Source organism: Drosophila subpulchrella, chromosome 3L (genome assembly GCF_014743375.2).
Source record: "Drosophila subpulchrella strain 33 F10 #4 breed RU33 chromosome 3L, RU_Dsub_v1.1 Primary Assembly, whole genome shotgun sequence".
In the NCBI taxonomy this organism is placed as follows: Eukaryota; Metazoa; Arthropoda; class Insecta; order Diptera; family Drosophilidae; genus Drosophila; species Drosophila subpulchrella.
The window spans coordinates 11,588,562-11,615,166 of record NC_050612.1 but is presented as its reverse complement, the minus strand read 5'-3'; the positions used below and the strand labels follow the sequence as shown (position 1 = coordinate 11,615,166).

The window sequence follows — 26,605 nt, the reverse complement described above, 5'->3', positions numbered from 1 at the left end:
GGGGGGCAGAAACAAATACCAATAAAAATAAAAAACCAATGGCAACGTTTTTTTTTTTCGATTCAATATTTTATTTGATTCTATTTTTTGCTTTTTTTGTCAAGTTTTTCTTTTCTTCTTCTTTTGTTGTTTGTGGTCTTAATAATTACTAGTATATAACAATATCTCTTTTTTTGTAAGATTTTTCATTCTGCTGGTCTTGTCAGCGGTTTTGCTCTTAGATTTACAATAATAATAATAATATTTTTCTCATGTCTCTTGATCTGGTTTACTCTTCCTCTTTTCTCGGCTTACACAATCATTAATCGTTAATAAGTTCCTTTTCAATTGCTGTGTTAGTTCATGTGTGTCAGTGTTTGGTGTGTTTCTTGTTTTTGTTTTTTGTGGGTGTGTCATATGTGGTTTATTTATGTATGAGGGCGTGGCATTTATATAAAACTAGTAAGTTTCTTTTGTTGCTTATCAAATGTCAATGTTGTATATATATATATATATTGTGTATATATTTAGTGGTTTTGTTTTTTTTTCTTGTATATAAATTGTATATATGATTTTGTTTTTTGTTGTAATTGCTACGAATCGATTTTAAACGCTTGATTTTTTGCAACTTGATCTCAATGTTCCATTTGATTTTCCCTTTCGTTTGTTTTTACATCCCCTACTACTTAAATATCATATATAAAAAATATTGCAACGAAATAGCTAAAATTTCATGGTTTTTTATTCAATTTCGTGTTAGTTCTTAACCTTCTTCTTTGTTTTGTTTAGTTTTTCTTTTATTTTGCTTTTGTTTCGTTTCGTATCTTTCTATCTTCATTTTGGACACTAGAGTTTCAGCAAATAATTTGATAATCTTTAAGCGACGACTTAATCATCTCTCCAACCACTTTGCTTGTATTTCATTTAGTTTGTTATATTATTACTTTTATTTTACTTAAGGAAGCTTTCGTAACACGCTTAGAGTTGTCCTAAAACTAAAAGCAAACAACTTAAGGGGCCGCCATAGCTGTGATACAACCATTAAGTATATCATTTCTATTAGTCCTCTCATGGTTTTGAGCAATAACTAGTCCAAAGCCGAAAATAATATAAATAGTCTCTGTCTTCGGTCAGTACGGAGAATGTCCCTATATGCGATTAGTTCTCGATAGAGTGTTTACAGATCGGAAAGATGCGGTACGGTTCGGTAATGGTACTGCTGGTGTTGGCTACAAAATAAACGCTACGCACGCGAAACAAAAACCTGTGTATAATTAAAACACAAAAATATATAACAAATTAACTAGTTATCGATAAAACAGAAGAATTTTTTTCTACACAAGCCGTTTAAAAGTTCAGTCTATTGTTTAGAGGCACGCCCGCATGCAACACCACCAAAGGGATATATAATTTACACACATTTTTGCATATTTTCAATTGGGGTTGTAAGCTCGAAGGTGGTTAGAAGTATTTAAATTGTTTTCTGTATAATATAGTTCTAATATAAAGTTGGCAAAGCCAATTTTAAAATCATAACTGTAGTTAAAAGGAAACATAAACACTGACCAAAGATTATGATCCTCACTTTTGGTAAGAAATTTTCAATGAAATGATTGAAGACTATATTTTAAAAATCCAAATATAACAGTTTTAATAACTAGATCAAATATTGAAAAAGATTCCAAAAAGGACTCTGTGCCACCTTGATATTTTACCTCCCCAACCTTATATGCAAATGATTTTCAAGTTTGTTTCTGTGGTGCTCTCTCTGTTTCTCTCAGTGTGTCTGTCTGTCTATTTGTCGGTTACGGTTACGCTTTTCAAATGTGGTCATCGTAGGCCTAGGCAAACATTGGCTCAATATCAGTTAACTCTACTCGCACCCCCGAAGATCCCGAACCCGATTCCGATTCCGATCCCAATCCGAATCCCCATCCGAATCCCCATCCCTAATCCCACTGCATCCTGGATCCAGGACCTTTTGGGGGCACGTGCAGTCGGCGGCAGCGAGGACACTTTGTGCTGGCCCACTCGCTCGCTATATCTCTCTCTCTCAATCTCTCCTTTCTCTATACACAAATCTAAAACAAAAGCTATGCCCAAAAATGCAAAAAATTTGTCGATGAGTGTACCGTGTGTAGTGTAGTGTAGTGTACATGTGATTTCTTTTTGTTGTTGTGTGAGGTGAGTGTTTGCCGTTTGTAACAAATGTTAAACAAAAATCAAGAATAAAAATAAGAAGAGTCTAGATTAAAAACGAAAAACATACACGCTATATATTTAAAAGTTGATAATAATATAATAATAATAATAATTATTACACACAAAACGCAAGGAAAACCAGGTGTTTTCGTTTCCGTTCTCATTTTCATTTAGTTACTTAAGCTGCTCAATATGCTCAACAAAAAATTAAGTCTACAACTCGTATATAATTTTTTTTGCTTTCGCCGTTTTTAAAAATATTGATTTTGTTTCCTCCTCAACTCGTCTTCTTCTGGCTTGTTGTTATGTATATAGTTTATATATGTATTATATATATATATATGTAGAAATCGGAGGGCAGCAGAACTGGCCCGCCGCCTACCCTCGTTTTTTTATGTTTTTATGTAATTAAAATTATTTTACGCGAAAGTTTGTATTTTTTGTTTAGTTTTTGTTTTTGTTAACATAATTTCAACATTTTTTTGAAGGTTTTTTTTGCTTGTAGTACAATTTCTTTAAGAAGGGTTTTGTTGGTGTTTTTGTCGGTTTTGTTGATTTGTTTGTTGTTGCATCATCATTTGTTGATTTTTTTTTTTTTTTGCATTTTTACTATAATAGTTTGTAGTATTTATAATAGTTTCTTGCTTGTTGTTTGCCTTTTTACATGGGGGATCAGCGGATGGTCATCGAAGTGGTCCCAGCAGGATCAGTAGCGTGCCTCATCGTCATCGGTATTGGAGTTCGAGTTGGATTCATCGCACTCCTCGTCTTCATCGTTGGACTCAGAGCTGTCCGAACTGTCATCCGAATCACTCACATTCTGTGGATGTTGCTGCTGCTGCAGATGTTGCTGCTGTAAATGATGTTGCTGCTGCTGCGGATTTTGATGCTGCTGCTGCTGCTGTGGTTGTTGCTGCTGGGGATGGTGGCGTTGCTTTTGCGGCTTCTGTTCTATCGTCTCGACAGCGTGGTGCTGCCTCCTCTGCTGCTCTGCCAGCCTGGCCGCCGCCTCCGTGACAGCTGGATCCGGAGCTGGAGGCGCCACCACTTCCACATGCGCCACAGCCACCGCCGCCGTTAAAGTCTTGTCATAGTCCATCACCAGCTGCTTGATGTGCGCCAGCTTGGCGTGCAGGTAATCAAAGCGCTGCTTGTCCTCTCCAATGGTGCGATCGTTATTGATCCGCTCGTACTCGCACACAATCTGCCGCTTGATGTGATCGTAGTCCCCGTAGCCGTTGTCACAGCGCCTGGCGCTCTCCAGACGCTCGGATAGATCCTGGAAACGATTGCGCACATCCTCCACGCGCGTCAACAGCTTGCGGTACTCATCGTAGTCGCTCTCGAACTCAGTCTTGTAGCGCCGCCGCACCTCCAGCGTCTGGATGGGCACGTATTTGCTGAAGTCGTAGCGGGGCATGGCGGATGAGTCCGCATCCGCGGTGGATTGGGCATAGGCATGTGCGGCAGCGGCCAGCTGTTGCGTGGGCGACGGATGCTTGGCCTGCTGATGGTAATGATTATTAGGCTGCTGCTGCTGCTGCTGCTGTTGATGTTGCGCCTGCTGCTGATGTGGCTGCTGCTGCTGTTTTTGTTGCTGATTCTGCTGCTGCTGGAGGGACGATGATCGCGAGTTGGAGGAGGCAGAGGGTGGCGGCACCTGCTGATAGCCAGAGTTGGAGGCACTAGAGGAGTTCCTCTGCCGCTGGCCATTCGATCCACCACTGGGTCCACTGCTACTCGTCCTCTTCTTGCTGTTGGAGGCCGCATGTTGCGTGTTATTGCTGTTGTACGAGCCATAGTCGCTCTGCTGGGGCGGCATGCGCTGCTTGCTGGATCCCGATCCGGAACTGGATCCGGATGCAGCAGGTACAAAACTGGCCGCCAACTTCGGCGGCGTCGTAGACGAGGAGGGGGCGGCGGAGGCGGATGAAGACTTATTGCTGCTGCTGCTGCGGTTCGACGACATCGTCGCCGATGTACGCTGCCGATCCTGCTGCGTCTCGTAGCCACTGGAGCTGCTCGAATTGCTGCCCGTGGAGTTGCGCTTATCCTTGTTGCCGCCTCCTCCATTGCTGGTGCCCGCCAAAGAGGAGCTGCCTCGCCTACTACTACTACTGCTGCTGCTAGTTCTCGGATGATGCTGCTGCTGCTGCTGTTGCTGCTGCTGCTGCTCCATCGATTGCTGGGTGGCCGCTGCCGTCGAGCTCATAAACTCCTCCATGTTGTCCAGCACATTGTAGCTGAGGTCACTAGTGCTGTGATCATCCAACGGACCCGGCTGCCTTTGCGGCGGTGTATACCGATTACGACTGGATGCGGAGGAGGAGCCCATGGACATTGGAGCAGAGTACGACGTGCTTGAGGGCGGCGTGTCCTTTTTGTAGTGACTGATGCGCTGCTTCTTCGGCTGAACAGTGCTGAACATAGTCTCGTCGTACTCGAGGCTGGTGCGCTTCAGACCGCCGCCGCCGGCTCCACCACCGCCGACTCCGCCAGGACCGCCATTACTCGACGACGGCGGCGGCGGACTGCCCGTGTGCGTCGATGTGGGACTCTGGCCGGACGTCGAGCTGCCCGCATCCGAGCTCATCGGAGGCGTCAGGTTCTGCGGCTTGCGACGCTTCAACTGCTGCACCTCCTGCTCGCTGAAGAATGGCCAGTTCTCGTCCACATCGTTCCACATTTGGCGACGAAGATTGTACGTGTTGTGCGACATGGTGCTAATGTCCATGAGTATGTTGGTTATCTGGTTGCGCTCCCGATCCCGTATGCCCTCGTTCTTCAGCCGCGTAAAGAGCTCGGGCTTCTTGAAGGCCTTCAGGGCCAGCAGATGGATGAGGCGTTCGCGTATGTTGCGCCTGGACACATCCGACATTTTATTGCCGCCCGACGACTTGTTATTGGCACTCCTGGAGGACGAGGAGTTGGAGTTGGAGGAGGTAAGGCCTCCGCTTGGCATCTTGTTGCGTGAGGAGATGGCTGATGCTGATGCAGATGATGCTGGCACACCTGATGATGCCGCCGCCGCTGCTGCTGCTGCTAGTGGCATGGCGTCCCTTGGCGAGCTGCCGCTCAGGTTATTGTAGCCCTGCGAGATGCCGTTGGCGAATGTGGAAGCTAGCGTGGAGGCTGCACCGCCGCCATAGCGACCACCAGAGCCATTGACTGTGCCGCTGGCGCCCAGCGTGCTGGGATTGGGCGAACGCGAGGCAAACGCGTTGCTGGAGGAGCTGCTGGATCCTACGCCTAGGCCATTAAATGGCGATGAACCTAACTTACGACTATGGTTGTTGCTATTAAAACTATTGCTGCTGCTGTTGTTGTTGTTGTTCCCACTGTTGTTGCTGTTGCTGTGATGATGAAATGCCGTCGTCGTCGTCGTCGTCAAACCAGAATTAGAGGAGGAGTTGGAGTTGGCGGATACGGAGGAGGACATGGAGGCTTGGAATGCTGATGGCGGCTTCTTCACCTTACGCCCGATATCCGACTGATTCGGCTTGATCTCCCTGATGCACTTGCTCTTCTCCGTCTCCTCGGCAATGGCCATTTTTGTGCGTGTCGTATCGTAGACATCGTCATTGGCATGGATCCGCATTCGCAGGGTGACCGCTCCGAGGACTCCGAGGTTCTGTTGCTGCTGTTGAACGCACTCCAGCGTTCCCTCCATATTGTTGATGGTGAATCCAAATTTGCGTCCACCACCACCTCCTCCTCCTCCGGAGGCGTCGCTACCATTGCCATTAGCATTAGGGATGCCATTAGCATCCGTCGCTGGTCGCGGGAACTGGATGACGCCCGTATTGCCGGCAAATTGGATCTTTGCCCGCTGGCCGGGCTGCAGGCGCTTGGCGTTGTCATCGCGCTGATATTCCTCGATCGCACGGAACGCGGAATCGGTGAGCTTGACGATGATGTACTCCTTGCTATCATCGGTGTAACGGTGGCTCTGGGACATTCCATAATTGCCGGTCGATAGTGCATTGGGCAGGCATTTCGTTGACGCAATCGAATTGGTCATAACGTGCGCGCAGCTAGCCGCCAATTAGATAGCAATTAGATAGCCCCTCGATCGTTCCCGGATGAAATGGATGATGTCGATGATGAAGGTTGGAATTGGAGGGATGCCGTTTGTTGGTTGGGCCAGCTTGGAAATCGTGGAAGGGGGCTGGTTTGCTTGGAAGGTCGGTCTGGTGCTCTTCGTCTCTGGTCTCTGATATCTTGGAAAGGACGGGAAGCACTGGAAGTGGTAGGTCGATCCTGGAAGCTGCCTCTCTGAAAGTCCCTCTTCTCTCCTGCTTCGCTTGTTTTGTTGTTGTTGTTATTGTTGATTCTGTGCAAATATTGCTTGATTTTAGTATGTTGTAATCGTAACTGAAATTTACGTTGTTGCTAAGACGTGACACACATGCACAGCCCTCTCTTTTGCTCTCACACACTGACACTAACTGTCAAACGTTTTGTTTTATATTTTAAATTTAATTTTTTAAGCTCAGCTTGCACAAATATCTTTGTTGTTTGACGAATGCAGACTCTCTTTGTATTTGCCGTAAGAATTTCACTTCCGTATGGCAAAGGCAACAATTTTTTTTTTGGATTTTACACTTTCAAAAAGTCATATACTCTCTCTCTCTCTTTCTCTCTATCTCGCTTGATTGGTTTGCTTGCTCTTGGCTGTTGAGATTGTATGTGTGTTGCTGCTTGCAAATAACACAATTTCTTTTGTTAAATAATATGGTATTTTAATTGGGTTAAGGTAGGCATGTATGTTTGCTCTCTTGTCCCTGTTTTTGTTGCTTTTAAATGTTACTCAGCGAGGGCGACGGGTGATTGCGGGGGGGGGCGGAGGCTTTTTGCTACTGCTCTTCGCTCTCCTCTCTCCCCGTTATGGTTGTTGTTTTTCTTGCTGTTTTTAGTTGAAAGTGCCGCAAGCAGCGACTCCTGCGCCAGGTGTCAATATGTGTGTGCGTGCGTCTGTCGCGTGTTCGCTCTCGCTCGCACTCGCCCGTTTGTCTGGATGATGATGTTTGTATGTAAGAGAGCACCTCAGGTCATAAGCAAAATCAAAGACAGCAAATCAATGCTCTGCTCTGCTCGCACACGTCCGTGACTGGCCTCGCGCTCTCTCACTCACTCGCTCGCACGACGATCGCAGCGAGCGCGTTGAAGCGAGACAACTGCTGGTTTGATTGGCTTCTCCGCGACTTGTTGTTGTAACTGTTGTTGTTGTTGCTGCTGCTAGCTTGCTTGATCTTTTTTTCCTTTTCGCTTTTTCGCTAAAAATCATCTGTGTTTGTACGCTGATTTTTATATATTTTACTGGCACTGGCTCTGCTTATTATATTTTTTAGTTGCACATAGATACATAAGTACGTTTTGGTCTATCGCAGTGTGCACACAGACACACACACGCGCTCAAACGTTTCTTTGCACACGCACACGAAATTTTAATTTCAGCACTTGAATATTGTTTAATTTTAATGCCTTTTAACCACTTTTTGTGCTGCGATTGTATTGGCTGGCTAGCAGACCCACACACACACACGGATACGCTTTACGCGTTCGAGACACTTTTACTCAAGACATTTTTGGTTAAGTAATTTTTTTGTACTTTCGTTTGGAACTGTTCTGAATTCAATGTTTCTGGCTTCAACTTATTATTATTATTATCGTCAAGTGTGTGTGGTTTTTAAGTGCACTTCAGTTGCCTTCTCTTCTTTTGTGGTGCGTCTGTGTGTGCCAAGGTATCTTAATCAACGTACAAAAGGTATCTGCTAAATGAAATCGAAACGAGTTGCTTTCAAGTGGTTGCCCGTCGCTAGTTGTTGTTGTTTTTGCTGGTGCTCTCTTTGCACTCGTTTATTACAAGTGAGAGAGAGAGAGAGCGGAAGTAGCGAGTGGGGATCACTTTTCTCTTAGCCCCTCTCTTGGGCTCTCTCGCTTATTTGGTATGTACGTGCCTTGTATCACTTGCCGTATTTTTAGTTGTTTTTGTTTTTGCCAGTCAAGCACAGCGAAGCAGAAATGAAAACAAGTTTGCAATCTTATAATGTGCGCACTTGGCACTCGTCAATCTCTTAGTTTTGGCTCTCTTTTTCGTAGCGAGCTAGTGTGTTTTGTGATCTGGGCACGTCTTAGCAAATGTAACAATGAGAAACAAAAAAAAAAGATACTAAGTTAGCTTACTTTTGGTTGTGAGTTTTGTTTTTTTTTCTTTTAGCTGGAAACGGCAGGCGGCACTATAAAAAATAGTTCAGCTTAGTGGCGAATTAAGAAGCAAACAGGCACGGGCGTACTTACAATTGATTATGTATTCTACTAAAAAACAGATTGCTTTTGCTGTTGAAACAGCTGTTTTGCCACCTGTATGCCCCCACACCACGTCACACGTAGTAGTTTGTGCTGCTCTTCCTCTCTCGCCGCTCTCTTTCTCGCTGCAGCGAAAAAGTTCCAACAAAACAGAAAAAAAAAACAGCGCGACTGCAACAACAACAGCCGTGTGCCAGTCGCAATCAGCTGTTTTGCGCTCTATCGCTCTGCTCTCTCGCCCAGCAGTGTTGGTAAGTGCAAATTATCGGTTGGATGGGGGTATGGTATTGTCTGGAGCTATCGATCAATCGATAAAGGAAGCAACAGCGAAAAAGAGCTTTAAAATTTGGACGTTGACTTCTTGTTGCTGCAAAATTGTGACCAATTTTAGTATAAAATCACGTTTATGGCTTTACTTCGCATACTTGTATGTTGATTGTTGCTTTTCAGTGTGTGTATATTGCTGCTCCGTTGCCTTGTTGCTGCTCCGACTTAATTTCACTCTACACTTTGGTAATAAAAAAATGGAAAACACTTTAGTATTGTATTTGCTTTGCACTTGAGATAGTTTTTTCCACTCTCCCATTCCGCCGCGAAACCGTTACTTGTGCGCGTTTGTCTCGTTTTTTGTTTGTTTTGCGTTACGCGGATCGCGATCATACGTTTTTGCGCTCAGCTGTTTTGTGTTTACGTTACTCGCTCTCGCCTCTCGTTGCGCTCTCGCTCCTTCTCTCTCTCTCTCTCCGGAGCTGTCACCCCGTCAAGGTTCTCTTAGCAAAGAGAGTGCGCGAGTGCAGAGCACGCGACATTCGGATCCGTCATATTTTTACCCCGTTGCTGTTTTCGGTATTTTTTGTTCACTTTTGACATTTTTGCATACGAAAATTTTCCGCTTTCAGGTAGATTTACCGTAGCGCAGATCTTCTAACTTTTAAATGCGAGTGGAGTGTGTGTGTTAGTGTGCGAGTTTGTTTTGAGTGTTCGCATTTTCGTCGTGCCTGTTTTTCTGCCTTTACCGTTGATTTTTATTTTTTGCCTGGCTTATCTCGGTTCTGTTTGTTTTTTCGCTAGGAATTTGAGCCGCACACAAACACAGTAACACGTGCGTACATGCATGTACCATTTTGTACTGGTGTATTCCACAAATCCACAATGAAACTATATTTCTATTTCGTTTTTCCCAACTGTCAGTGGTTAAAGTAAGGTATAAACAGTCAAGGGCGCACACCTGCCCGTGGGTGGGAGCGAGAGGGCAGCTAACCAGCCACTGGCCAAACAAAAGGGAGCGACAAGATAGGAGGATGTCATCTTGGGTCGGTAGGAAAAACCTTGAATACTACAACACCTCCCATATTCAACTGTACAAAACTATGGTTGACGAGAAAAGGACGCCCATAAATGAGGTTTAGTGAAGTCACTCAAACCCTTACTTTTCAAGGCTTGAACAATGGGTTCATTATACCTGAACATTTTATAACTATGGCATCATATAGACCAAGCATTTAAAACATTATTACATATATTAATATTAATTCTTTCATAAAACTTGAATACCAAAAGTATTTTCTTTAGGATATTTATTTCCTTGAAATATGGTTTTTATTTCTCTTTCTATTACTGAAAGTACTTCTGAGAGATTTTCCAATGCCACAATTCTGGTTTTATTGATACAGCTGTGATCAGAATTCTACCCCTACGAGTTCATTTACAAATTGTAAAACTATAGGAGCAGAGCATGAGGCTAGAACTAAAAATATATCTAAAAAAATGTCTAGTTATAAAAGTATTGGTTTAAATATTTACATTTTGTAGAATTTTTTTACATTTCTATAGTTTACACAACATTATCAACATCCATATTTGCAAATCCACCTTTAAACTCAACAATAAAACTGCGTTTCAAATATGTGAACCCATAGAAAACAGAATGTTACAGTACCTACACTTTTTGATCCATTCTTAAAATAAAACCGAAGCCCTAGTTTCCTCCCCTCAACTGTAAATACAATGCTGTCCCTGGACGGTATTGTGTGTGTGTGTGTATGCCGCCTCGGCAACAAAAATTCGCCGTCAACTTTAAACATATTAGCCGAAATATATTCAACTGTGCATATAAAACAACAAAGAGCCGCAGCACAGCCACCAAGCAACCATAATACAATTTCAAGTTTCGTTTTTGTTCAAATAGCATTGAGGGAAAAACGCCGAAAGGCCAATGCACTGATACAACATACGAACAACACAAAGTGAGGAGAGCGGAGGGCTGTGAATGGAAGGGGGAATAGGAAGAGGCGTCACAGGGTCAGGGGGCAAAGGACGGGCTAAAGGAAATGCGAGGACATCGACAACAGCTGGCCGCAGGAAACAGAAACAGGAGCCATCAACCGCCAAGAAACCAGGGAAAAGGAAAACAATGAACAACTAGGAAGTGCACCATCCAGACCTCAAGATACTCAGTAATCAGTAGACAATAGAATCTAAAGATTACAAAAAATAATCTCAATGAGATCTGAAAATATTCAAATGCATGACCAAACACATGACCAAAATTAGGTATATTTTGACTAAAAATAAAATATTTTATGAACTATTCATTATTATAAATGATTTTCCAAAAATGGCATTATCATTTTATAAACCTTTTAAATAGTACTATCCATAAATAGATAGTATTCCAATTAAAATAGATTTGTTTTCTTAGTAGCTTACTTATAGAAAGCATCAAGAAGATTGATAGCACAACAAACAAACTCTTTTTTCAGTAGAAACCAGAAATCTAAAGATTACAGGAAATAATCTCAATGAAATACTAAAATGTTCAAAGTCAGCATGACCAAAATGATATGTATTATAGTGAAAATCAAATTATTTTACTTTTTATTCACTCTCAATAATGAATTTTGAAAAATATCACTATTGTGTTATACTTCTTTTAAATAGTATTATATATAGATTGAGTTCCAATTAAAATAGATTTGTTTTATAAGTAATTTACTTATAGAAAGCACCAACAAGATTATAAATTAATTTGGATAAAGGAGAACTAACTCTTTTGTAGGGTTCAATATCACAAGTTCTATGTAAATCCATTTAATATCGATAAAAATCATTGATATAACACCACTCACTGTCTACTAGGGGTGAAATACTTTAATACTGTCAAATCAACATACCCTCACTCGCAAAGAGGTGTATTAAATGGAAACTTTTTGAAAAAGATGGAGGAAAAACGTGTGCAATGGAATGCTCAAGAGAAAAGACAAACGCACACGCTCACGAACGTGAATACGCCTTCCTAAACACGCCGTACAATCCATTCCCCTAGGTGCATGCACATACATATGTTAAAATGTATAATCTCACGGGTGAAAAATAGATGACACACTCGTCGCTGTGGTTCTACATATATTTAGGTACATACATATATCCGTAGACCGATGCAGCTGTCAGCTGTGCACGAGCAGTTTTCTTTGTGCTACACTTCTTTACAGAAACGAGTGATAATGATAACAATGCCCAATGAGGAAATGGGGCAAGAACAACAAGAAAATCATCGGGGACGGGCCTCTCAGCTATGTTTGTATATACACACCACACAGCCATAGGGTGAACGTCTGTTGTATAGGAAATCTTTGCAGAACCCCAGGGTTGCCACCTATCATCGCTTACAAATACCAGAACGATCGATCGATAAACAACGACCGACGAGGGCTAGACCATTAAAAGGAAAATCCACCACTTGCTATCGAAAGAAATGAAATATGAGCTTCTTATCAGCAAGTGGAGGAAAGTATTATAAAACTACTTATAAATATAGCAATTGCAGGGGAGAATATTATTGCAGAACCGAGTATTTTCCAGAACAAACGAGAATCACGTTTACGTCTTTAATTAGAAAGAATTGCCTTACTATCTTATCTGGCAAAAATAGCAAGAGTAACTCAGACGTCAGTGAAAATTCAATCTAAATGTTATTTTATACAAATTAGGTAAACTAGTTTTGTTCACAATCAAAGGGGCAACTTTAAATTACATTTAATAACCACATTCAGATTTCTAAGAAATTTATTAAATTCAATCAAAGCGATGTGAACGAGTAGTACATTTAATGAAGAGTTCTTATCAAGACAAACTAGACTTTCAAATTAGCATTCAACCTTAATTTATGATCCTTACTTATACAAGAACATTGTGTTGAAAGAATTTTAACTACCCAGCTTATACAGAATTTTTATATTTTATTAATTTAGGGCAACAATCAAAACATTTAAAAAGCTAAAACAAAGAAATTAAGCTTCGAAATTAACGGATTCCATAGTTTAATTCTTGGGAAACTGGAAGGTATTTTCATCTAGAAAATTGACTTCGCGGAAAACGCTCGAAAGTGAAAATAGGAACTGGTCTGATTGCAGTCCCAACTAATTAACAGACTTTGCACCTACTAAAAACGAGCGAAAAAGAGCAATGGAACACAAGTGTGCTTGAAATGCAACCGACTGAGAGCAATAACGACTATACATAAGTAAAATAAGTAATCGGGCGGCCAAGTATGTACACCCCGTATGTGCGAGTGTGCGGAGTGAATAATCAATTGCCGGAGCAGCCGCGATAATATAGTATGGTGGCAAACCGAATGGGGCTCGGGCTCGGGATCTGGGGATCGGACAGTTGGGGGACTTATGGGGCAGCGATTCCGGGCAAACCGACGCACGCCTTATTGGTAATTGCCCACACGGGAATCCCAAATACCTTGGACATTGTACGACCAAGCATACAAACATATTTCGTATTGTTTTTCCCCCTTCAAAGCGGTGCATTTTCAATACTGAGAGAGTGCAGAGAGTGAGAAAGATTCAAATCGCATACCCACATCCATTTTATATAATAAAATGGCAATATTTTAAATTTTATCTTCGGCGCTGGTCTATTTATAGGCCGAAAAAACAAAAAGACAACACGAAAACGCCAGAGAAGGCACCCACAACACGAATGCGCTCTCAACGCCAGTATTTATTTGTTCGAGTGTGTGAGTCACACATCAAGTGGGAAATATTTCACGATAAAAAGTAAAAATAAAAAGGTGCTAAATGCCGTCGTACCTCACTCGAAGTTCAGATGCCGTTTGCCGGGGTTAATTCCCAACAGTGCTGCACCGATTGTTGATTCCGGTTATCGAGATAATCGGAAAAAAATCATCGAAATAATCACTTCTAACGAACAAAAACAGTGATATTTAAAAAACTCAATAATTAACTATTAAAGAATATTACTTAGAATGTTTACATCTATGCAATTATACTAAATAAAGGCTTTAACCCCGTTACCGAACCCAACCAAGTAAACTTCAAACGAACTTTTGTGAATCAACTGAGTTTAACTACAACAATTACTAAATCATAAAATGTCATTTATTATTATTAAATACTGACGTAAATCTTTAAGCGTGCTTCCTAAATAGTTCTCAAGAAAGCATTTTTTTTGTGCGGGAAATACGAAGCGCGTTTGGCGGGTGTATCTAATTGTTATTTTTGAGAAAACATTCCTATGATGGACACAATTCGTCCTAAGCTTATCTGAAGGCACTGAACTCTAACAAAAGATATATCGAAAAAGAATAAGCAGAATACGGCACATAAGTATATAATAAAAAGTGCGTACAATGAACTTGTAGCCTGTTCAAGTTCTCGATGCAGAATGACAAATACAAAAAGGAGCTAACAGCTAAAGAATCGAAACAGTTCGTTCAACGACCGACCGATCATTGCATAATTCAGATTCGCTTGTTTTATAGCGAAAAAGTGAAACGGAAATGCGTAAAGCTTCCAAAAACTGATATGTGTGTATAAAGAGTTGCGAGTGCTACGGATCGGAAAAACATTGACCGTGAATTGGCATAAACTGAAATTTCAACATAGGCAATCCAAGATTAGATTAGGGACTTGTACTCGTCTGTGAGCTTATTTACTTGACGACCTTATCTCTACGCGGAAAGGCGGAAAAAAAACGACATCAAATCGATGGATAAAGAAAGCTTTTAGCAGCTGTTTGTAGTCTAGAAAATCAAATTCAAACAAAACGAGAAACCATTTTGAAATGTCTTTTCTACGAAGCTCGTATTAATGAGCCTAGCCTCTCTCCCGTAGAATCTGGTTTTTTGGGTCCAGCCAACAAACGAAAACAAATGAGCACGACAATAAAAAGCAATTTAAATTTAATCAGAAAAACACACGAAGATGTGGATTTGAAAACAAAACTACCGGCACACGTTTTCAGTGCTGTTTTACGTAGCCTGTGGCAGTAACAGGTTTTGTGTTAATTTTAGAATCCAGACTAAAGTAGGGTGACTAGAAATTCACAAACTTTCGAATAAATAAAAAGATACATAGGCCCAGAAACACATACTTTTGTATCCAACAAGTATTATCCAAGCTTTCTAATTTTCGACAGAAGACTTTTCAAGAAAATTAAAAATAAACAGAATCTTTGTAATTAGGTTATGTGCTTGGCATAATTAATAATTACATATAATTACTATGTCATAATCTGTCATCCATAAATTGTATTAATTTCCAAACTACCAGAAACTACATGTTTTGTAATGGCTTTAGGGTGTTGCCTAACTTAAGCCAAGTCAAAAGTCAGAATACGTCTTTGGCCCCAAAAGAAAAAATCCCCGAAAATGCTTCTTGTTGCTAACTGGTCTTCGTTAATCGCTTGACTCTATTCAATTTAAATAATTATTAAGCCTCTTAAATTTTCAGAAAATAAATAAATAAAGCACTTTGGATGTGGTGGCGTCAATGCAAAACTTAAATAAATTTCGAATAAAAACTTTTTATATGTGGTTTCGTAACGACAAGTCGGCAACTGCGATATCTTCAGCACAAATACATATGCATGCTAATCAACGAAAAGCAAAACAAAAAACATACAAAATACAAAATAAAAACCACCAACAAACAACACCCAAAAGCCCGAAACACTGGAAAACCCGATACGAAACATGGCCAACTGAAGTGGCCAAGTGGAGGATTGGTGGACTGGTGGAGTGGGGTGGAGATGGTGTTTCGACTAGAAGGCTTAGCCCCAGTCGAGAAAGAAACACAACCAGACCAGAGATTCGGATTCGGTTTCGGATTCCGATTCGATCCGATCCGAAAAGCGTCGAGAGTGAGCGGCGGTGGTGGTGGTGCTCAAAACGTTCGCTTCGAAAACTTGTCTTCCCAGATTCAGTTTGGATTTCTTCTTCTTATTGGAGCAGCAGCGGCAAGACGAGACCGACAACAACACCAAAATACAAAACATGAAAGGAGGGCCCCAAAAGCCGAAGTTTGTAATACACTTGAAGTTTTCTTTGGAAAAAACCAGAGATCGAACAAAAATAAAATTAGCAATTTTATTGGTTGTCCCAGTTACAAATTTAAAAATATGCATTTCATAACGTTATGCCAGGCCTACTTTTTGAGAACACTTTTTCCATTATAATACTTTTAAACATCACAGTGAATTTGAATTGGGTTACAAGTAGAACTTTTACGGTAAAAATCAATGGTTTTGATTATAATCGATAATTATCGAAAATATCGATATATCAAAAAAGTAACCTTAATAACGAAAAGTTTAAAGTTCTACTAGTTTTCTTGCCATGTAATGCTGGTCAAAGAACTATTAAGGTCCAAAAATATCTCCTCAACTGGTGGGACCACCCCATAATACCCCGTTTCAGGGTATTAATGAAAAAATGAAACAACAGCAGCAAGCAACAGTGTTGGCAATTTGGAACTGGACTACAAACGGACTTGAAAGAAACCAAATAACAACAATAACAACCACCAGCGGAGCGAGTCGCGACTGCTGACTGGTATTTCCCTCTCTGGGTTGTTATGAATCTGTTGTATTTGCTGTTGGAGCCGCTGTCTTTCATTATAAAAAATGAATATACATTTTGTATATATGATGCTCATATGCAGTATATGCGTACAAACAAACATACAAACTTTTAAACGTATCTGAGGCTATATCTTTAAAAATTACTGAAGGTCAGTCAAATTGAGCGTACAATCAACTTTTTAATATTTCATTAAACCAATTTTACGGCTGCTTTATTGGGATGTATTAGAGTTATGACCAATTTATAACTTCATACGCCAGTTGCATACAAGTTTTTCGGGGTAAGAGAATTTGGGTTTATAAATGCGATCCATAAACATTCTTAAATTTTTAAAAAGTTGTAAGCTAACAATTTTTACTGACTCTTCAAATGCAAATGCAACCAAGGTATAGCTTTAAATCTATACAAATTAACACTTGCTCGCTTGCTTTCGCTTCCTTTCCCTCTTTCTACAAAATTAGTAGGTTGCTAATTGAACTTCCGCAGAATACTCCACTTCTATGCCAGCCTATTGTGTGTCATACACACAAACCAAACACAAAAAGTAGCTTTGGAAGCGTCGGCTTTGGCCATCACCTTGCCTTGTCTATATGCCGGAGTTTCCGGTGTCTGTTGCCATTTTATTTAGCCAAAAAATAAGCCGAATCAGAGCAGTAGGCAAAAGAAACGCAACGACCTTTGCATATAAATAGAACCTGAAATCAGCTTAGGACAGAAGAGCCTCGGGGAGTCCCAAAAAATTTGACACTGACAAAGCCCCAGAAATCAATTGAATTTTAAAACTGTAGTATTCCGTATTACAACCTTCAGAAATATAAATTTCTGAATTATTCATTAAAAAATTTCTAACTGACAAAAAAATTATTCACATTTTGTTTAAAAAATGTGTCATAGAAAACTGTTTTATTTTTAATACTATTACGAAAGTACACTCATCTTTTAAAATACTTTTAAGAAATCTAATAGATATAATATCGATTCTGAACAACCCATTGATACTCGATGTTTTTAAAATATTTTTTTATTGGAAACAAGTCGCGTATGTTGCGGTTGGTTTTCTTATCAAGTACAATTTGTGTACCATCGAAACGAAAGACCCACCGAGTTAACACAACAAAATAAGCACTCGAGCTGCGCTTTTGTTGAGTTGAGTGCACAAAACCCAAAACCCAACCCACAAACGAGCCATTAAAAACCTCGCGCGGTATGCATGTGAAAAATAAAAGATACGAAAAATTATATAAACATTATAGGCGAGCGTGAGTATGACTAAACAGACCGCAAGCTACAACTACACATACTTATAACTACCGCCGCAAAAGCGAGAGCAACAGCACAACAACACCAACTACAACTGTAGCGATATGTAACAAGTCGGGTGGCAACAACCATAGCAACAACAACAACTATAACAACGAAAACGAGGGCTTGCTGTCAACTACATACTTTTGTTTCTGTCTCTTGAGTTGGTAATTTTAATGTTGGTTTTTTGGGTTTTATTTTCTGGTTTCTCAGCTAGCTATGCGAAACTATGCCAAAGTTAACGACAGATTACAATAATCACAGAAATACAGGTGCGGTTAAGAAGATATCTCTACTCTATTTTGTTCCATACTGTTAATAAGCTAGGCTTTATATGGGATCTTCTAATGGGATCTTACGAAAGCATATCTCTCTTTATCCAAATGAAGTAAAATTTAAATATTTATGAAATTTTCAACTTGAAGAAGCGTTTTTTAAATATTTATAATTATCAAAGTGAACGTCAAAGTATGAATCACTCCTTTCTTTAATTACTCATAGTTTCTGATGATTTTATGTACGCCCTTTCCGGAAACTATTTCTGAAACATACGCAAATTCGAAATTATGAATAATACATTAACAATTTCATGTTATTTTTAAGTTACTGAAAGTATATAATTTCAAGCTTTGACGGCATTAATTATACCTATATCACATCAAGGTGAAATTTAACATTTCTACAACATTTTGAATGTTCTGTGCTAATACTCTGACCGCCACTGTAAAAACACACCAACAAACATACAGTGGGCGCTGGCAATGTCGTTGGCAACAATTATGCACCTTGTTGGCAATGCTGAGCTTATAAGCTGTCGCTTTGGCTTAGCGAGCAACTAATTGGCTAATTAGACAATAGTGAAGCGCAAAAAGAACCGAAGCGATGATTTCGATTACATGGGCTAATACGATAAAAGAACAGGAACGACCCAAATACTCTGACCCAAGTACGCGTGGTTTGGCATGGAAATGACACAAATAGATTCGCGTGCTTGTTTTTTTTTTATCTATTTCTTATTTTTGCGTTTACACACCCAGAAAACATAAACTGTTACCATAAACCTATTTTGGGTGACAACCCAAGCACAAATTTGGTTTTGCAGTGGGCCGCAAGCGGAACTCGATAACAATTACAAAACTATTGAACCAATTAAGTTAAGGCTATTAAAACAACAATAACAACTCTGTTTTTGCCACAGAAACAACAACAGCGACAACAACAGAAAGAGCGAAGCAATGAGAGAGCGAAAGAGAAACAGAAACGGAAACCACAATGGCGACCGATGGCCAGCGAAAAACAGTACGAAACGAAACGAGACAAAAACGAAACAGCATTTGCCATATGACCATTTATGTTTCGGCATTTTCGCTGCGTAAACATTTCCATATGCAAATATTAATGACCTTCACTTTCACCTACCGTGCTAAAAAGCATTGAAATGCAGAAGGGATTTCGATGTGTTAAGTGGATATATCAAAAAGGAAATTAACAAACATTCCAATCAGAACGATCAAAAAACATTGGATCTCAAGTTTTACATATACGAATTTTCAGGTAAAATCTAAAGTAATGTCCTAATTATAACAATATCATTGATAAATTGAAAAAAAAAATAATTTGAAAGACAACAATCATTACAACAATCGATTTTTTTTTCTAACACGCTGACAACCCTAACATATTCTCATGCTCTCCCACACAACAAGCGAAATGATCGATAAATGTGATCAGTTCAGCCGTTGATAAGCTTCGATTAATTTTCACATTCCCATACAAGTACATTGAATGATTTAAAAATAAATTAACTCGTACACATTCTGGTGCATGTGTATTTGTTTGCGGTGGCGGTGACTTCCAAAAATGAGAATTAAAAAACAAATATCAATTGCTGCCTGAGTTTTGTCACAGTGTGCGAGAGTGATGTCTTTGCATGTGTGTAACAATAATCTGAAACAAATAGCAACAACAACAACAACTGAAGCGCGGCCTTCTCTCCGAGCGACAACAAGACAATTACTGTAAATAGGTAAAATAACAAGACAACCAGCAGTTGCACAAATATTAAAAAGGCACACAGACAACCATGTATGAAGCCAAAGGTATTACGGTAATCAATGTCAAATGCTGCCGATTTCGTGTGTGTGTTTGTGTACTCCAACCGAAATAAACAAAAACAACACCTTTGGAAGAGCGACACACACGCTCCCATCAAAAGGCAAAAAACACACACAGAGAGAGAGAGAGAAAGATAGAGCGAGGCGAGACAGAGCGAGAGATATACGCGTCAAATGTCAAAATCGAAAAGAACAACAAAAGCCACAATCGACCTAGTGTTGTTCTATTTGAGAGAACGATTTTCGAACGAAAAATGAACGTATTGAAAGCTAAAATAATATTTACTCTTCCTATTTGTGTTTCATAGTTTTGTGGATTTTAAGCGCAAGTAAACTTTTCGAAATGCCATCACACGTTCGTATACTCTTACATATATATGTATGTATATATATACATGGCGGATATAAAAAAGCACCACTTGTTGTTGGCTTGATTGAATGCAGTGCGTGCGAGCGGGATGGCATGTTGTAGTTCGCCAAAGCAAGGTAAGATCGCCACCAATACACCGGCAAATGCAGCTCACACACATAAAATATACTTTCACTTCTTGTATTGAATTTTTGATTTTATTTGTGCTGGCGCCACGTTGTTGTTGTTACCAATGGGTTTTTAAGGCAGATTTATGCAGTCGGCAACAGCGAAGCTTTTAATGGGAAAATGAAATTCGAAGGGGCGATTCTGAAGTCAAAGGGAAAACGACAAGAATGTTCACACAAGAAATCGGTTGAAATGGGTATTAAGTTTAATTCAATAAAACCACCAGGGTATTACAAGAAACCTATCTGCAATCATCAGTTTTTCTTTCAGTGTGTATGGGCAAATTACATACATACGTCACTGCGGATACCTTCCGCTCCCTCTCACACCCTTTTATTATTGCATTACTGCATAAATACATGGTGACACTCACACATACACCCCCTCTCTCTCTTTTGACTTTTGCAATTTATGCAATGTCGCATTATTGTTTACTTGTAGTCGAGTAACCGTAAAATAGTCTGCGGTATTGAAATAAACACTTTCATCAACTTGAGCACAATGTAAATGGTAGAAAATTGATCGCACAACCGGCAAATGGTGAAATCAAAGAGAAATGGGCAAGAACAAACATATGCTGACGTCACGGAAATGGGAGGTTAGAGGGAGAGCGAGTTTGGCATCCTACCGATATATCGAAGGATAACGGCAGCTGGGCATACATCCAATTAGAATAGACACGGGGTGGGAGGGGGAGACAAGTGTTAAAATTAGACACTTTGAAAAGTGCTCCCACGCTCATTCTCTAGGATAACTTCCACACGCACGCACATCGTATACATATACATACACACGCCCACAGTGCAACAGCGTCAAACGGGGGAAAAAAAGAGAGGCGAAAATGGGGGCAGGGACAGAAGAGAGAAGAGCCATAGACAGAAGAGGAACAGCTGCGAACGAATTAACATAAATTGTATGCGAAATTGGGGTGGATAATACTGTTTTTTGTTACACGGCGGCGGCATATTGTTTATCGGTTTTCGTACAAACTATTACATTCCAGCAATTTCCTTGCAAGAGACAGGACAGGCACCCCTCCACTTACACTTCCATTGTCACCCTCTCTTTCCCACACTCTACTCTTTTGCTGCTGCTGCTTCTTCTTCTTCGTCTTACTTGTGTGTTGGCATATTTTGGTTAGCTCGTTTCAAAAAGGCTATTTCTTGGTTAATTTGCGGGCACTTTGGTATGATTGTATTCTCGTAACTATTATATTTTTTTTTGTTTTTTTCTTAAACTTAATTAAGACGCGTCGGGGTTTTGGGGTTTTTTTTTTTCGTTGGATCGACAGAGACGGGGCGACGGCGACGATTTGCTGGAGCGCGCGTGCATAACACGCACACATACAGAGACGCATCTACGCGAGAGAGTGGAGAAATCAATCAAGAGAGCACGTCGGCGAAGGGGGGGAGTGGAAAAAAATCACATATGTATGTGCGTCAGTGGAAGTGCGACAAGATTTTCCACAATATTCCACGCATCTTTGTTTCGTTTCTTTGCATATGCACATTATTGCTTCGTTTTCTTTTCGCTTTGCTTTCTTACACAATACACATATGTATATTTCGTGTTAATTTCAGGTTTTTATTTTTTGCACACACTATTCTTTTTTTCTTTCTTTCTTTTTGTTGGATATATTACGCACTGGATTTCTGGCTTTACACTGGCAAACGATAGGCGGTGGCGAATAATGCACGTATTCCCCTTAATTAACAGTTTTCGCTACAATTAATAGTGTAATCTGTTTAACAAAAACTCAGAAATCACGTCATGGCTGCCACGTCCAATCCAAGCAACAATAAATGTAAATGGTGGCAGACAAGGCTGGCTGGGGATTATCGACGGGCCCCAAAAGGGGCACACTTTTAACGGTCATACTGCCGCTCAGCGAACGGTCACACTGCATATACGGTCACACCCGCCAGGTGAACAAAATTCAATTCAATTCTTACTAACTAAAACGCGTTTGACAATGTAGAGAAAAAAATATACATCACTTAATTGCTAGGAATCTTAAATTATAGCTTAACTCTATACAGCGATTTTCAGCGTTTTCCGCTCTTATTTACCAACCAAAACAACCATGTAAAACAGATGTTTTGGTGTGCGAGCGGGACGGCTGTATGACCTGCATTCGCGAATCAAGAGAACACAAAAATGCAATAATAAATGTGTGTGGAATGGAGGAGGCGCAAAAGGCCCGAAAAAAACGCGCCACACATGTAAAAATTTCACCAATAGCCGTAATTGTTATGGGTATTTAAGGGTTATAATGAGATACATGGCCAATATAATGCCTATTGGCAAACAATAAACAATTGGAGAGGGGCGAAGCACGCTGCGCGGCATTGCGGCTCTTGAACATGACCACGGTTCTTCTTGGGCCGACAAACCAACATTTTTTTCACGCCGACTTTTGGCCGACTAAAACAATGCACTCACCTTGAAAATTATCGTCATTCTCTTCCTCCGATGCCATTGTAGCAGTCGAATGCAACTTTTACGCTATTTAAGCACACGAAATTCGCTTAATTCGCTAAATTTCCACAACAAATAATTAAGCACACACAGACTCAGACTTTCGACGAGAAAAAAATAGACAGTTGTCGGCTTCAACAAATATGGCGGAGCGGAGAGCGACCGCCAAGTGAGAGAGTCACGGTTGCAAGCCGATAAAACGAAGCAAAACGGTCACCCTAACAGCAATGACAGCCCTGTCCTTGGCCACCCTGTACTTAATATCGCATCGAAGATATTTTTCACCGAAAAAAAATACATCTGTGTGTTTTCGCTGATTCGCTGATTTAAAGAATCGAGGAATGTGCCAAGCCGTTGGTAAATAACCATTACTTTTTAGTCCGACCCATTTAATTGCGAATTATGTCGTCCATTATCACGCGCAAGGATGGCGAAGTCGACGACCGCAAATTGTCCAAAAAGCGCGCTGCCGCCTCCGAATCCAGTGGCCTCGAAGCGCCCAAGAAATCCCGCTTCGATGTCCTGGACAAGAATGGTGCTGGTGGCGCCGACCACAAGGAGGCGGATGCGGCTGCGGCTGCAGCCGCCTCGCTGAGCTCCACGCAGATCAAGCTGATGATGGCCCATGCCCAGCGGGAAATCGAGGAACGCAAGCGGGCACTGAGTAATCTGCGGGACAAGGATCCCCTGCTGGCGTCGGTGCCCTCGATCGGCATGCCCGTGGCCCTGGCCACCCAGGCGCTGTCCAAGAAGCCCACGCCCGAGGACTCGGAGAAGGCCAGAAAGATCGCCGAGCTGCAGGCGCAGATCAGGGCCAAGCTCACCGGCAATCTGGCCAACTTGATTCAGCCCACGGCAGTGGCGGCCGCAGCTGCAGCCGCTGCCCAGGCGCAGGAGCGGCCCAAGCCGCTGATCCTCGACGAGGAGGGGCGCACTGTGGACAAGAGCGGACGTACGATCAATATACCCACAGTGACACCCACGCTCAAGGCCAACATTCGGGCCAAAAAGCGTGAGGTGTTCCAGCGCCAAACGGGCCTGGGGGAACGCGGTGAGTCCGCCACGTCGGCCCAGGATGAGGCCATCAAGTACTTTGATGACCGCATTGCCCAGAAGCCCACCGTTCGAAACAAAAGGACACTGCGGTTCCACGAGCCCGGCAAATTCCAGCAGCTAGCCGAACGGATGCGCATGAAGAGCCAGCTGGAGCGGCTGCAGAACGAGATATCGCAAATAGCCCGGAAGACGGGCATCTCGTCGGCCACCAAGCTGGCACTGATTGCGCCCAAGCAGGACATGCCCGACGATGTGCCCGCCATGGAGTGGTGGGACTCAGTCATACTCACCCAGGATCTGGAGACGCTGGACGAGGCAAGCGGTAAGATAAGCATTCGCCAGACAGCCATAAGCAACCTCATAGAGCACCCCACACAAATGAAGCCGCCAAGTAAGTAACTGACTACAGGTTTTCTCAATAGAAAGTAACTTACTTCTCCTTTAGATGAGCCCATGAAGCCGGTGTACCTACCCGTATTCCTCACCAAAAAGGAGCGCAAGAAGCTGCGACGTCAGAACCGTCGGGAGGCCTGGAAGGAGGAGCAGGAGAAGATCCGCCTGGGTTTGGTCGCCCCACCAGAACCCAAGCTGCGCATATCGAATCTAATGAGAGTGCTGGGCTCGGAAGCCGTGCAGGACCCCACCAAAATGGAGCAGCATGTGCGCGAGCAGATGGCCAAGCGGCAGAAGGCGCACGAGGATGCCAACAATGCGCGCAAGCTGACCAGCGAGCAGAAGAGCGAGAAGAAGCAGCGCAAGCTGAAGGAGGACACCAGCTGCGGCGTGCATGTGAGCGTGTATCGCATCCGAGATCTGCAGGACAACCAGAGCAAGAAGTTCAAAGTGGAGACCAACGCCAAGCAGCTGCAGATGACCGGCAGCGTGGTGTTGTTCCGCGATTGCTGTGTGGTCGTCGTGGAGGGCGGCCCCAAGCAGCAGAAAAAGTATCGCCGACTTATGCTGACGCGCATCAAGTGGGAGGAGGACTTGGCCAAGGGCAACGACGGCCAGGATGTGCCCAACTCGTGCGTGCTCGTCTGGGAGGGAACTAGTCAGCGCCGCCACTTCGGCGAGATCAAGTTTAAGATCTTTCCCATGGAGAAAATGGCCCGCGAGTTTTTCCAGAAGCACCAGGTCGAGCACTACTGGGATCTGGCCTATTCAGGGGCCGTACTTGAGGCCTCCACGGATCAGCAGTAGGAGGTCGCTGGCAATGCGACCAAAAGCATTTTAGGATTTACTAGTTACCGTACTACAAATTCACTTTCGAAAAGACACAAGTCTGAATTGATGTTTTGAAGCGCTACGCATTTGATATGTTATCTGTCTCGGAGCCTTTCGGAACCTTTTGGAAGTGCAAAAACTATTAATAAATGTTTTTTCAGGACTCTAAATATTTGTTTTATTAATTTCTTGAGGGGCGCTGTTGTTTTGTTTTGTTACTCTAAAGATTTTTAATCTTTTTATCCAGAAATCCTATTAAAGAGCAGAGAATTTTTTGACACAAGAACACTTAAAATGTCCAAAAAGTAATTATGCATAATCGAAGTTTGGTTAAACATGTTTTATTTATAATTCATTACTGCCTCTTAACGTAGGGATCTTCCTTGATGTTGGTCTGTATAAACTCGTCCAATCCTGGCGTCTTTAGCTTGTCGATGATTTCCCCCAGACGCTGATCTTCCAGAGCACTCTCGGCCTTATCGCGCAGATCCAGTTCGTGCTGCTCCTTGACCCGCTTGGTCAGGACACCTCTGACCAGTTGTCGCAGTGCCTTGTTGATGGCCAACGTGTAGTCCAGTAGCTTTACGTAGGTGTCTGGAGTCAGATATCCACACTGCTGGCACTGGGCGATCTGTTCGAAGGTGTCCATGCTGGCAGTGGTGATCAGACCATGCTCCTGAACGGACGAGGGGCTGGTTATGTTGGTGTTGCCGCGATGCTTCAGCAGCAGCTCCTCCACCTTCGCGCTGGGGTTGAGAAAGACGTGATCCCGGTAGATACAGGCCGTGGAGGCTGTGATTAAGTCGTATGTGGATATGCCGCACTCCACCAGGGCCACGCCGCAGCAGTTGATGGCCGTGCTGAGCAGGCAACCATCATCGTCCAGAATGAGCACCCGGATGTCCAGCTGGAAATTGAGGAACTCAGTCCGGCAGACAACAGGCTCCATGGCCTTGGTCAGCATGCTGCCCAGGTGGCGCTCCCGTTCCGGCACCGATTCCAGATCCCCGGTGGCGAAGGCCGCAAAGTTCACATAGCAATTGAGCACGCCCATGTTCATCCGCCTGGCGCTGGCGCGGATTAGCTCCTTTGGCGGGGCCACAATGGCCAGGACCTTGGTGTTTCCGTACTCCATGTACGCGGAACCCCTCACAGTGGTCAGAACGCCGGCCCGAATGACTGTAAATGGATTTATGGGTTAAACATTTTATATTATTTGAGGATGTTTAAAACCAACAGGTGTTTCTGGGCTCCAATTTGGTGGGTTCCTTCGCCGGTTTGTCTAGATTCTCAAAGAAATCCTTGCCGTCCTGCGGCGTTGTGTACAGCTCCTCCTCAATGGAGGCGCCATCGAGCAGGCTGTTTTTGGTCTGCGTCACCCTTAACATTTTACTTAAGTGCTCTTTTAATTGAATTCAAAAAATAAACAAACTTAATTCACATGTGGGCCAAAGAGTATGGCTTTAGTTTTGAGTCTTTTGATTAAAATACTAAGATGGTATTTTTTGTGAA

At 42.1% G+C, this 26,605-nt stretch overlaps 4 protein-coding genes across 6 annotated transcripts in view; 1 reads left to right on the top strand and 3 right to left on the bottom strand.

The window, feature by feature from the left end:
* Window positions 1–22,932, bottom strand: part of LOC119554607 (chromodomain-helicase-DNA-binding protein Mi-2 homolog) — a 30,083-nt gene extending 7,151 nt beyond the window's left edge. The window contains exon 1 of the mRNA XM_037865599.1: window positions 22,778–22,932. Coding sequence (XP_037721527.1) covers window positions 22,778–22,814 — 37 coding nt within the window. The 5' untranslated portion in view covers window positions 22,815–22,932. The remainder of the gene's footprint in view (window positions 1–22,777) is intronic.
* LOC119554610 (RNA polymerase II elongation factor Ell) lies at window positions 506–22,138 on the bottom strand. 2 transcript variants are annotated; one of them, XM_037865602.1, is made up of 5 exons: window positions 21,981–22,138; window positions 8,916–8,998; window positions 8,482–8,857; window positions 8,368–8,420; window positions 506–6,514 (listed from the first exon to the last, which is right to left on the bottom strand). In XM_037865602.1, the coding sequence occupies exon 5, from the start codon at window positions 6,200–6,202 to the stop codon at window positions 2,888–2,890; it is 3,315 nt and encodes a 1,104-aa protein (XP_037721530.1). In that variant the 5' UTR covers window positions 6,203–6,514; window positions 8,368–8,420; window positions 8,482–8,857; window positions 8,916–8,998; window positions 21,981–22,138; the 3' UTR covers window positions 506–2,887. The 2 variants fall into 2 exon arrangements, with proteins under 2 accessions (XP_037721530.1, XP_037721531.1); XM_037865603.1 differs by having other exon boundaries at window positions 8,916–8,993.
* A 115-nt stretch (window positions 22,933–23,047) lies between the features above and the next one.
* LOC119554612 (U4/U6 small nuclear ribonucleoprotein Prp3) lies at window positions 23,048–25,263 on the top strand. Of its 2 annotated transcripts, XM_037865606.1 has the most exons (3): window positions 23,056–23,170; window positions 23,240–24,260; window positions 24,315–25,263. In XM_037865606.1, the coding sequence occupies exons 2-3, from the start codon at window positions 23,429–23,431 to the stop codon at window positions 25,067–25,069; spliced, it is 1,587 nt and encodes a 528-aa protein (XP_037721534.1). In that variant the 5' UTR covers window positions 23,056–23,170; window positions 23,240–23,428; the 3' UTR covers window positions 25,070–25,263. The 2 variants fall into 2 exon arrangements, with proteins under 2 accessions (XP_037721533.1, XP_037721534.1); XM_037865605.1 differs by having other exon boundaries at window positions 23,048–24,260.
* A 155-nt stretch (window positions 25,264–25,418) lies between these two features.
* Window positions 25,419–26,558, bottom strand: LOC119553381 (exosome complex component MTR3). Its single transcript, XM_037863734.1, has 2 exons — window positions 26,331–26,558; window positions 25,419–26,272 (listed from the first exon to the last, which is right to left on the bottom strand). Exons 1-2 carry the CDS (start codon window positions 26,479–26,481, stop codon window positions 25,449–25,451), a joined length of 975 nt encoding a protein of 324 aa, XP_037719662.1. The 5' UTR covers window positions 26,482–26,558; the 3' UTR covers window positions 25,419–25,448.
* Between the last annotated feature and the right edge of the window lie 47 nt (window positions 26,559–26,605).

Bases quoted from the DNA above. Each gene is read 5' to 3' on its own strand.
- LOC119554610 (XM_037865602.1), bottom strand. From the start codon at position 6,202: ATGACCAATTCGATTGCGTCAACGAAATGCCTGCCCAATGCACTATCG.
- LOC119554612 (XM_037865605.1), top strand. From the start codon at position 23,216: ATGTCGTCCATTATCACGCGCAAGGATGGCGAAGTCGACGACCGCAAA. The intron at 24,261-24,314 runs GTAAGTAACTGA...CTTCTCCTTTAG, and splicing joins CACACAAATGAAGCCGCCAA to ATGAGCCCATGAAGCCGGTG.
- LOC119553381 (XM_037863734.1), bottom strand. From the start codon at position 26,481: ATGTTAAGGGTGACGCAGACCAAAAACAGCCTGCTCGATGGCGCCTCC. The intron at 26,273-26,330 runs GTTGGTTTTAAA...ATCCATTTACAG, and splicing joins ATTGGAGCCCAGAAACACCT to TCATTCGGGCCGGCGTTCTG.